The sequence below is a fragment of the Mandrillus leucophaeus genome, unplaced genomic scaffold (genome assembly GCF_000951045.1).
Source record: "Mandrillus leucophaeus isolate KB7577 unplaced genomic scaffold, Mleu.le_1.0 Scaffold371, whole genome shotgun sequence".
In the NCBI taxonomy this organism is placed as follows: domain Eukaryota; kingdom Metazoa; phylum Chordata; class Mammalia; order Primates; family Cercopithecidae; genus Mandrillus; species Mandrillus leucophaeus.
The window spans coordinates 648,363-660,129 of NW_012103932.1; the positions used below are offsets into that span (position 1 = coordinate 648,363).

Here is an 11,767-nt window from a genome sequence, read left to right on the forward strand (position 1 = left end):
AAAACCTAGCTGGGTGTGGTGGTGTGGCTGTGGTCCCAGCAATTCGAGAGGCTGAGGTGGGAGGATCACTTGAGCCTGGAAGGTGAAGGCTGCAGTGAGTTATTACTACGTCACTGCACTGCAGCCAGGGCAAGAGAGAAAGACTCTGTCTCAAACAAATTACAAGGTTGTTTTTTCTTTTTTTTTGAGATGGAGTTTTGCTCTTGTTGCCCAGGCTGGAGTGCAATGGCACGATCTTGGCTCACTGCAACCTCCGCCTCCTGGGTTCAGCGATTCTCCTGGCTCAGCCTCCCGAGTAGTTGGGATTACAGGCATGTGCCACCACACCCGGCTAATTTTGTATTTTTAGTAGAGAAGGGGTTTCTCAATGCTTGTCAGGCTGGTCTTGAACTCCTGACCTCAGGTGATCCGCCCACCTTGGCCTCCCAAAGTGCTCGGATTACAAGTGTGAGCCACCGCGCCCGGCCTTTCTTTTTTTTTTTTTTTGAGACAGAGTCTCACTCTGTTGCCCAGGGTGGAATGCAGTGGCACAATCTCGGCTCACCGCAACCTCTGCCTCCCAGGTTCAAGCAGTTCTCCTGCCTCAGTCTCCAGAGTTGGCTGGGATTATAGGCGCCTGGCTAGTTTTTGTACTTTTTAGTACAGACAGGGTTTCACCATGTTGACCAGAGGCTGGTCTCGAACTCCTAATCTCAGGTGATCTTCCTGCCTTGGCCTCCCAAAGTGCTGGGATTACAGGCATGAGCCGTGGCACCCAGTCTACAAGCTCTCTTAATCCCTACACTCTGAGATTTTTGCAAGGTTGGCTTACACAAGCGCTTCTGTTTTTCAGACAACCACTGCCCTTGCCCTTGCTAAGAGGGCTTCCAAGAAGCCAGCAAGGCTGTGAAGCAGCGCTGGGTTCAAAAGCCCCGTCCCCCCACGGGGGCAGGCACTCCTCTGCTCTCCCTGGGGTCTCCTCCCCGACTCATGAAGCAGAATCATGCGCTCTTCCTCCTGGGCTTGGGCTGTGTTTATACAGCACCTGGGGCCTGGGGGGACAAGCAAGCCAGGGAGGGCTGAAGGGCCTCGCTCAGACTCCTTTCAGAGAGACAAGGAATGGCTGTGCCCACCACCAGGGACGCAGACCCCTACACGATGGGGTCCCACGCAACAGCGCCAGAGGACAAGACACGCACGCACAGCAACACAGAACGGCCAGCAGCCTCTCAGTGAGCTCTACGGAAATATTAGCTAGAAAACAGCGAGGCACAGAAATACAGGTACTGCTATTATTTTCACAAAAAGGGGTGAATCATCCCTGGGTGATTTTACAAAGGAGAAAGAACACCAATTGCTTCCTGAGAGGGCAACTGAGAACTGGGAAAAAAAAGAGACTTTTTTCCTCTAATTCTTTTAAATCTTCTGAATTCTGAAACATTTAAAAAACAGAACTTTTTTGTTTAAAGTATTTTTTATGTTTTGAGACAAGTCTTGCTCTGTCACCCAGGCTGGAGTGCAGCGGTGTGACCTCAGCTCACTGCAACCTCCACCTCCTGGGTTCAAGTGATTCTCCTGCTTCATCCTCCTGAGTAGCCAGGATTACAGGCGCGCACCACCACTCCAGGCTAATTTTTGTATTTTTAGTAGAGACGGGGTTTCTGGTCTCAAACTCCTGACCTCAAGTGATCCACCCGCCTCAGCCTCCCAAAGTGCTGGGATTACAGATGCGAACCACTCACTGCACCCAGCCCGGAACCTATATTTTGAAATAAGACAGGAAAAAACAAACAAAAAACAAACCAAAACCTCGTTCCAGGTCCTGAGGATGAGGGTAAAATTCCGTTAGGTAGAAACTAGGGTGTAAAAGGTTAGGCAGACCCTTACACAGATGCCAGGTGCTTAAGAAAGCAGAGCCCTGGCGTCCCTCCCAGCGTGGTCACCTCTGGACCCTCCCACCAGACGTGGTGTGCTTGCACCCGAGGGTCTGCCCAGGAGGAAATGAGAGGAGACGCCAGAGGGCTCAGTGCTCAGGACACCTTTGGTTCCACACTGATGAAAAGGAGAAGTTAAGGGCTGGCCGCAGTGGCTCACGCCTGTATTCCCAGCTCCTTGGGAGGCTGAGGACAGAGATTTGTTTGAGCCTGGGAGTTAGAGGCTGCAGGGACCTACGGTCATGCCACTGCCTTCTAGCTCGGGTGACAGAGCAAGTCCCTGCCTCAAAACAAACAAAACTAGAAGTTAAATTAGCAAGGACAAAAAACTGTTACCAAACACCCTCAGAGCAAAAGTTAAAGAATACAAAAGCAGTACAGGCTTCTGGGAAATAATTCGACCCTCGGTGAGCATCCGTCACGCGAAGAATGGCGCTCTCTAAACTTTCCTGGGATAATAAAAATTATCTTCTGAAAACATAAAGGGTAATTCTGAAAAACTTTAAAAAGGCCCAAGGAAAGTCATTCCTTTATGAAGTCTCACGCCTTTTACAGGCTCAGCCCGGGGTAGAAAGGATTCTCCTGCATGGAACACAGTCTACACTGCGGCCAATGGCTCAGAACCTGAGAGGGCTTGCGGGGCAGAGACATGCCCCGCAGCCACACGGTCCCCGCTGCCCCGCACGTACCCTGCCCCCGTAGAGGATGGAGGGCGGCTGCAGCACCCGCCCAGTCACGTCCGTCATCTCATCTTTGACCATGATTCCAAATTCACGGACGTACGGATCTGTGTTGAAACTTGCGCTTCGCATCTGGCAAAGGGGAAGAAGAAAACGCACAGAGTGGGTAGGGGCCTCCCATCTCTCTAGCAGCTGCATCCGTTCCAAGCATCAGAGGTTTCTGTGCCAGGGCAACCAGACTGGACTCCACAGGGCGGCCCTGCCCGGGACTGACGCTCACCAATTTGCTGATCTCTTCTTGCCGATCGGGTGCCGACCTAGCAGTTGCTCTGATCATGGTTGAGGTCTGATTGTCCGTTAATTTTTTAATACATCTTTGTCCTGCCACTATGTTACAGACCTGCGAAGAGGACATAGAGACAGGTCATCAGTGCCGCACTGGTGTGACCAGGGGAGCGGGCAGGGGGCTCAGGGGCTGGCGGCCTGTCTCTGCTTGGGACTGTCTATCTCTCATCCCTGGGCGATGAAGCGCCATGCAGGTGTCTGCTGTGGGGGCTGCTCCACGGCCTTCCACTTCACAACAGAAATCCCTGCTAAGTAAACCCCATGTCGCGCGAACACACAGATCCCACAGCCTCTGTGCCCAGCCCACCAGGTCAACGGGGCTGTGTCCTGACACCAGCACTTCTGGGCTTTCTCCAGTCTTCGGTGGCTGCGGGCATGAAAGCGGCTGCAGGTGTGAAAGACGTCTACCTATGGGACAAGGCGCTGGAGCTGCCCAGCCCTACTGAACGACAGCAAAGTGCCAGAATCTAAACACCAAGGGAGGAGTTACAGCACATGGCTCAGGGTCGGAATCTGACCCTTTCCCAAGGCAAGGATTTTTTTCAAAGAGTCGTGATGTTAGAGGAAAGTGAATGACGCAAGCGTGCAGTGACAGAGCACCTGCCCCCGGCTGCGGGGCCTGCTGGGCGCGTTACACACAATCTCAGTCAAGGCTCACGCCAATCCCACAAGAGAGCTGCGGACCCCATTTTACTGAAGGCAAAACCGAGGGGCAACAAAGCCCATTAACCCACCGAGTTCCTGCAGCAGCAGCAGCAGTGCCATTTGTACCTGACTGAGGCCTCGGCAGTTTCTGGACGCTGCATGCTCCAGCCCGGAACGCCGCCCTCCCAAGCCCCCAGAGACCACAGGGAGAGGGTGACTTGCCTCCAGGGGAAGGTAGGTGTGTTTCTGCTCCTGTCCGACTTGTAAACATGGGAGGTGGGGGTAGCGTAGAACCAACTTGTGCCTGTCCTTGAAGTACTGGGCCACCGTGCACTCCACCGTCTGCCCGCTCTCCTGCTGCAGCGGGAATCTGAGGAGCAAAAGGGCTGTTCAGGCCGAGGTCATCCCGGGGTCCCTTCCCTCACGCTGCTTTTCATTTGGTTTTGCTTTCTAGGATGACGTGTGAGGAGCAAACATTCAGAGCACTTCTGGGAGTGAAAACCACGTCACGTGCTTTGGGTTATCTGGAATGTTCCTGAGCCCCTAAATTCTCATTTTGTTTCTGGAGTTGGGAAACAAAAAAATACCTACAGGCGTCATTACTCATAAATTACCCACAATGTCACAGTGTGTGTACAGGAGTCAGGACGAATGGAGGCGTCCAGAAAGGTCTGTGCGTCTTCCAGCAGACCGTGGCGACCCTGGAAGCCGTTTACATGCCGCGCGTTCCCAGTGCCCAGAAGGCCTGAAGCCCCCAGGACAGGACGAGGAAAGCAGGCCAGGCCGGTTTGGCAGCCAGGGCCTCTGCACGGTGACGGCAGGAGACGCCTCACAAACTTAGGTGAAGTTTGGAATCTACTGAGCCATGTAAGGGACAATTTTAGGATTGAAAAACAGCACGAAATGGTCCTTTCCGGAGAATGGGCATAGAATCATGACTCCAGAGTGTGCCCATCGGGGTGACCTTGGGGGCCCCAGCCAAGAGAGTCTGAAAGGAAGGGCGTGTTACGTTTGGTGACTGGCGGGCCGCCGGGTCACATTGCAGACGCGGTACTTCCTCTTCATCTGCCCACAGTGCGTTATCTCCACCTTTAGACCTGGGGACACAGAACACAGGCATCAGCGTCTGGGCTGTCCCGACCTGAGTGCAAGCGCCACTTCCCGAGAATCAGTTTTCATAGGAATGTGGCTGCGGACTCAAGTTAAGGGGGCTCCAGAGGGCTGCAGGGCTCCCCTAGGGAGGCTGACCCACAGGCCACCCCCAGGCCACCCCAGCTGGGTCCATCTCACCTACAAGAATACCCCATGGTGGGGGGGAGACTCAGCTTAAAGCATCGGGTGTCCACCCTCGTGCTATTCTGTGCCCCCCGTGGGTCATTGTGGTAACACGGGGTACTGCGGATGGCCCTGCAAATGGCCTTCCAAAAGGACAGGTTCAGTAGGCAGGGTTTGTGGAGCCAGGGGCGGGCACCCACTCTGTTGCTGATGGGTAGAAGGACCCCAGACAAGTCCCAGACCCCCCAGTCTGAGTTTCTGGGAGTAGAAAGCAGGCTGACCAGCTACAGATGCCTGCCGGGCTGTGTAAGGTTAAATGAAAACAAAAGAAAATGCATCCTAGGTTCCAGCGTTATGAAACGCTGATCACAGCCGCGCTGCTGCTTCTAGTCCTGATATCATCACTCAGACGTGACTGACTCCGCAAACTCAACCTCAGCCCCACCCCACGGGGTTGTATTTATTTAGGAAACGCCCACTCCTGCTCGGGGAAATGGGTCTAATTCATTTCCGTGCTACTTCATCTGATGGCTAAATTCCGCCACCCCCATTTCCCTAAACGCACATAAGAACCAGAACCGCAAAATGCGGTCCTGGAGGCAGACCGGGAAGGGGCCTCCCAGCCCTTAGCCAGGTGTGCTCGGACAGTTCATTACCTTTAATTTCTTTGGTAAACTTTACCCTTTGGGAATCTGTCAGAGGTTTTTGTTGTTCTTCAATACTTTTAAAATCCAAAACTTCACAAACAAACTCGATTACTGGCTGTGCCTTGTAAAATGCTGTTGCCGACACTGTAGGCGAGAAAAGACAGAGGCAAAGGCCTAAGCATGACTGCGGGGCTGCTGGACAGGCCCATAGTCCTGGAGGGGCCTCACAGGCCAGGCCAGCCATGGTGGGGACACCCGGCCGGGGTTCTCACTCCCTACCGAGGCCAGCCTCGGGCCTAGAGACGGGCAGGCCAGCAGTGACAAGCCCAGGCCCGAGTTGCTGCCCCTCCCTCTGGTCAGGGCGACACCCTCTGAGAAAGAAGCCAGTGTGGTAGGATTTTCTGGGGACCTTCGGGTGGAGATATTTCTGAAATTCACCATTCCCTTTTATGTAATTCTTTTTCAATAAATGTATAACTGAGCAAGATCGAATTCTCATTCCTTTCTAGAGCTTTTCATAATAATCAACTCCCAAATGAGAAGACCGATCCTTTTCGCTGGCCTTCACGCTCGTCTTTTTCACAGAGAGGGCAGCAGATGTCCTGCATGGAACAGCGGGATCCTCAGGCCCGCCTCAGCCCCTGACCACAGCCTCTGAGGGCGCGACCTCCTGGCGGCTCCACACTGGCCTGAGAGCCACTGCCCTAACCCACCCAGCACTGCAGGTGAGACCGGCCAGGTGTCACGCAGCAGCGCCAGCTCTGACAGAGGCCATGTGTGGAGCTGGCCACAAGCCACCCCGCCATCGGGGTCCTGACCCCCAGCCCATGCCCAGCCCTGCCCTGCAGTGAAGATCCCAGGGCACTGCTTACCATCAATGTTCAGCATCATTTTCCAGAGAGAAGGCCGGACAGACTGATGGAAGCCAAACCACACTTCTCGGCCCCCGCCAAGAGGGTTGGAGCAGCCCTCAGACGCAGTGAAGAAGGAGCGGCCCACGGGGGTGTACCTGGAACCAAGAGACCCCACCCCACCACCTGTCAGATGCGTCTTCCAGAAGGAACAGTGGCCTCTGGGTGGGCTTTGTCTGCGCCCACCACACCCTCATCAGAGCTCCGTTTCCCCTCCTTTTAAATCCATGTTTACCACGCGGCACTCCAGCCTGTGTACATGGCCTGCTGTGCGGGACGCTGTAACGGCAGCAGGCTGGGGGCCCCGTGGCCTCACTGGGGAATGGTGAAAGATGTTTAAACGCACCGCACAGGTGGAGCACAAACCCCCAGGACCTGGTGTGTTTCTGGTCCAGGCTCCCTGTCCTGGCTTTGTCTCGCCTTACTGTCCTCACTGTCTACTCTTCACTTCACTGGGCCTGTGTCCCCAAGTGCAGGTGGAAGTGGGCACCTGCCAGGTGCCAGCCGCAGCCAGGCCCAGCCTCAGCCGTGGGGAGATGTGCCGCTTCTGGCCATGTGGCTGTCCACACATGACCCAGCATCCGCCAGCTCCTTTAGCCGCGGGCTCCCCAGGCAGGCTCCGAGGCCCCGAGCTGCCTGCTGTGGGCTCCCCGGCAGGAGGTGGAAGGGCCAGCATGAGGGCTTCACAACCTCTTCCGGGCCTGCGAGGGATGCTGTGCTGGCCGGACTGGAGCCACTCAACTGAAGCAGACACATTCTCCAGCACAGCAGCCTTGCCTGCTGCATGGGCACCGAGGGGTCTGGTGGCCCGGGAGGTGCCGTGACTAATGATTCTGAAGGGAAGACATGCGGTGGGCCTCGGCGCTCCCTACCTGTGGGCTGCGCTGACCCAACCACCCCCGTGGCCCCTTCACTCTCCACCTGAGACACGCTAATAATCCTGCCTCGGCTGCTCTTATCCCAAAATGAAAACGGCAGTTTCTGCCCTGATTATAAAGTGAATGGAAGTAATCCAAAGGAATTCAGAAAAGAATCACAGTCATCTCTGCAACTCCATATTGAAAAAGTAGATGCCATTTTGGCAACCATCCTTCTAGACTGTTTCTCCACATATCTACGGCCTTCCTCTACCGACAGTTCAAAGCAGAGACAGATTACACGTGGGGGAAGGTGCGTTCCTGCTGGGAGCGACAGCCTGTCCTGTATTTGGTCACCTTCTCCCGTGCCTGAAGACTGAGAACACCATGGTCCCCTAAAAATCTTACACATGACCTCGAAGCACCTTCTCTTCCATGAGGGAAGCCCCAACGCTCTCCTGGACTCTTAAAGCTTTGGTCAGTCCTGGGGTGTGTGAGTGGGGCTTTGTTTCGGTGTAGGCTTTGGTTCGAAAGAGACGAAACTTGAAAACTCAAATTGTTCCCAGGCACCAGTGTGAGGGCAGGTGTTCCAGGGCGGGAAACTGAGGGCTGATGTGCTGAGCTGGCCTTGCTCCTCCAACAGCAGGGGACTCAGGAAATTAGCGCAACCCTCTGCCCAGCAACCGGGCCGACTGTGAGCCCTCACACTGTCCCTACATCCTCTCCCAGCAATCGCAAGCGTGGCAATTTGTGGTAAAAGAGTAATCCTGAGAATAAAGACATCCCCAACAATCACAAAAAGCAGCGGTGACGGTCCCCAGAGCTGCGGACACGCGTACAGCACGAAACTGGGAACAGCATGACTTTCCTATCACGAGTCCCAGGTGCAAGGGCCAGAGAGGAGCAGAAAAGTGCTGGGGGCAGAGGGCTGCGCGGAACACGAAGGCACCAATGTGCGCGCAAACAGGGAGGCCACACTTGCGGGCCAGGCCGAGAATGCTGGTGACTTATGTTTATATTAACACTGTTTCCACCTTAGCACCATTTGTGTTATCTTCATCACAGAAAACCTACGTGACCATTCCCACCCTGGTTCCGAGAATGAGCCGTTCCTCGGACAGATTTCACCCTGCAGGGGACCCTCGGAGCCACAGGGGATTCCCCCCACCCTTGGTCCCGTGTGGCGCCCTCACCTCATGGACGGCAAGTGCCTCATGACCACGTCCAGGGCCTGGATCGTCTCAAAAGGGACGCTGGGCAGCCGCCCTGAAAGTGCATCGTGTAACGCCTGCAAGCTCACGCAGGACACCCACTTGATGGACACCTTGAAGATGCGATCCTTGCCTTCTCCCGGCAGCGTGACCTCCAGCTCCACCTGCAAGGATCCAAGGCACACAAGGTTACTCCCTCCTGCGAAGCCCCAGGGAGGACGCAGTCCGGCAGTGGCTGGCTTCCAGACGTCTACTCCTGGGTGAGGAAGTCCCTGCCCAGGCCTCTAGCCAACCACCGGCCACATGTGACTATGGAGCACTTGAAATATGACCAAGGAACTGAATTTTAAACTACTCACTTACTTTTGATGAATTTAAATGTACAGAGTCACGTGTGGCCGTGGCCAGTGTACTGACAGTGGTCGAAAACGTATCCTCTTGTTTCACCCTCAAACAATGAACTCACTACCTCCTCCCCAGTCTCTGAATGGCTTCTTCCCTCACCCACAAGTTGCACCTAACGCCAGATCATGCTGCTGTCACCTGCAAACCCCACTCCGCTACTCACAGCCCGCAGTTAAATCGCGATCTGGGCCTCATACCTCCAAATACGTGGACATACACAAGCCCACTCAGGTGACGCGTGAAGCAACTTTGCTATTTGCTGATAATGCTTCCCAGTGTCTGAGGAACACCGACGTGACAGGTTACGGATGTTATATACTTTATCCTCACATGCCCAGTGACCCCAGCAAGGGAAAATTCATTCGCCACTTTTGTTGAGACAGGGTCTCACTGTGGCCCCAGCTGGAGTGCAGTGGCGCAATATTGGCTCACTTCAACCTTGACCTCTTAGGCTCCAGGGATCCTCCTACCTCGGCTTTCCAAGTAGCTGGGACTACAGACGCACACCACCAAGCTCGGCTAATTTTTTAGTTTTTTTTTTTTTTTTTTTTTTGACGGGGGTTTACCTCTGTCGCCCCAGCTGGAGTGCAGTGGCCAGATTTCAGCTCACTGCAAGCTTCGCCTCCTGGGTTTACGTCCTTCTCCTGCCTCAGCCTCCCGAGTAGCTGGGACTACAGGCGCCCACCACCTCACCCAGCTAGTTTTTTGTATTTTTTTTTTTAGTAGAGACGGGGTTTCACCGTGTTAGCCAGGATGGTCTTGATCTCCTGACCTCGTGATCCACCTGTCTTGGCCTCCCAAAGTGCTGGGATTACAGGCTTGAGCCACCGCGCCTGGCCAATTTTTTAGTTTTTTATTTTGTAGAGATGGAGTTTCACCATGTTGCCTGTGCTGGTCTCGAACTCCTGGGCTCAAGGGATGCTCCCACCTTGGCCTCCCAAAGTGCTGGGATTACAGGCTTGAGCCACCGCGCCTGGCCAATTTTTTAGTTTTTTATTTTGTAGAGATGGAGTTTCACCATGTTGCCTGTGCTGGTCTCGAACTCCTGGGCTCAAGGGATGCTCCCACCTTGGCCTCCCAAAGTGCTGGGAGTACGAGCGTGAGCCACTGTGCCTGGCCGACTCACCACTTTTCATACATGAAAACGCAGAAACCCAGACTTAAAAAAATAGCCCAAGGCCACAAAGCCATGAAAGGGCAGAGATGGAATTTGGACCCCGAAGGCCTTCCCACTCCATGTGTGACGCCAGGGCCCCAGGTGTTCAGCACCGGCCTCTCCTACCCTGCCCAGGGCCCGCTGCCTCTGCTCCGCTCACCTGAGGTGCCCTCCCTGATTCAGGACCACAAACCCTGCTTGCCGGCATGCCCCAGCCCAGTGTTGTTGGCACCAGGCACATTCGCTTGCTCGCCCACTGCCCACCATACCCATGCCCGGCTCCCATCTGCTCACACTTGTCGCCCAGGGCCTGGCTTCTTGCCACACCTTGTTTGAACCTCACAGAGCAACAACCAGACTCTGCAGATGTCACCTGCCCACCTGGGTCCCAGGTACACACCCTTTCCACCTGGGCCTGGGCTGGCTCTGGCAGATGCCCACCAGCACTCAGAGCACTGTCGTGCCCGACGGCCCCAAACTGGCCGTGCCCCGAGGACCATCTGCAAAAGATGAGGGTGAGAAAAAACGAGCAAATCCTTCCAGCTGGATGGACTTCAAACATCGAATAGCAAGAAAAGCAGCAAGCCACAGAACGGCACCGCAGCACGACTCCTTCCGGAAGTCAGAGTCACACGCACAGGGGATACAGCACAGCTGAGGAAACCAACAGAGGGAAGGGCCAGCTTCACTCAAGTCATCAGGACAGCAGAGCGGGTGGCAGGGGGTGAGGATGCAATCAAGGCTCGGCCCATGGGGGATTTCAGGGTGGGAGGAAGGAACAGCTGGGCCTGGGTGGAGGGTACAGGATGTGGTTTAATACCACCCTTTAAATGTATGTACATAGCTAGCCCTTGAAAAACATGGGTTGGAACTACGCAAGTGGAGTTATATCTGGATTTCCTTCAGCCTCTGCTACCCGAGACAGCGAGACCAAGCTCCTCCTTTCTCTCCTCGGCATGAAGACAGAGGGGATCCTTTATAATAATCCACTTCCACTGAATGGATAGTAAGTATATTTTCTTTACCTTATGATTTCTTAAGTAACTTTTCTCCAGCTTAAGAATGTAAGAATAAACTATATAGGGCCAGGCACAGTGGCTCATGCCTGTAATCCCAGCACTCTGGGAAGCTGAGGCAGGTGGATCACCTAAAGTCAGGAGTTCAAGACCAGCCTGGCCAATGTGGCAAAACCCCATCTCTACCAAAAATACAGAAACTAGCTGTAACCATATCATACATTATGGAATAATATGCAGCCATAAAAAGGAACAAGATCAGCCGGGTGTGGTGGCTCATACCTGTAATCCCAGCACTCTGGGAGGCTAAGGCAGGCGGATCACGAGTTCAGGAGTTCGAGACCACCCCAGCCCACAGTGAAACCCTGTCTCTACTAAAAATACAAAAAAATTAGCCGGACATGGTGGCATGGGCCTGTAATCCCAGCTACCCGGGAGGCCGGGGCAGGAGACTCACCCGGGAGGCGGAGGTTGCAGTGAGCCGAGATCACACCATACTCCAGCCTGGGTGACAAGAGTGAAACTCTATCTCAAAAAAAACCCAACAAAACAAAACAAATACAAAAATTAGCCAGGTGCAGTGGTAGGTGCCTGTAATCCCAGCTACCTGGGAGGCTGAGGCAGGAGAAACATTTGAACCCAGGAGGTGAAGGTTGCAGTGAGCAGAGAGAGCACCACTGCACTCCAGCCCTGGGCAACAGAGTGG

At 54.4% G+C, this 11,767-nt stretch overlaps 1 protein-coding gene across 1 annotated transcript in view; it reads right to left on the bottom strand.

Annotated features, from left to right (window-relative positions):
- Positions 1-11,767, bottom strand: part of AGO2 (argonaute RISC catalytic component 2) — a 102,182-nt gene that overhangs the window by 34,340 nt on the left and 56,075 nt on the right. Inside the window, exons 4-10 of the mRNA XM_011990148.1 lie at positions 8,467-8,648; positions 6,378-6,514; positions 5,515-5,649; positions 4,593-4,680; positions 3,806-3,953; positions 2,874-2,993; positions 2,603-2,725 (exon numbers count right to left, since the gene is read on the bottom strand). Of these exons, the coding sequence (XP_011845538.1) occupies positions 2,603-2,725; positions 2,874-2,993; positions 3,806-3,953; positions 4,593-4,680; positions 5,515-5,649; positions 6,378-6,514; positions 8,467-8,648 (933 nt within the window). The remainder of the gene's footprint in view (positions 1-2,602; positions 2,726-2,873; positions 2,994-3,805; positions 3,954-4,592; positions 4,681-5,514; positions 5,650-6,377; positions 6,515-8,466; positions 8,649-11,767) is intronic.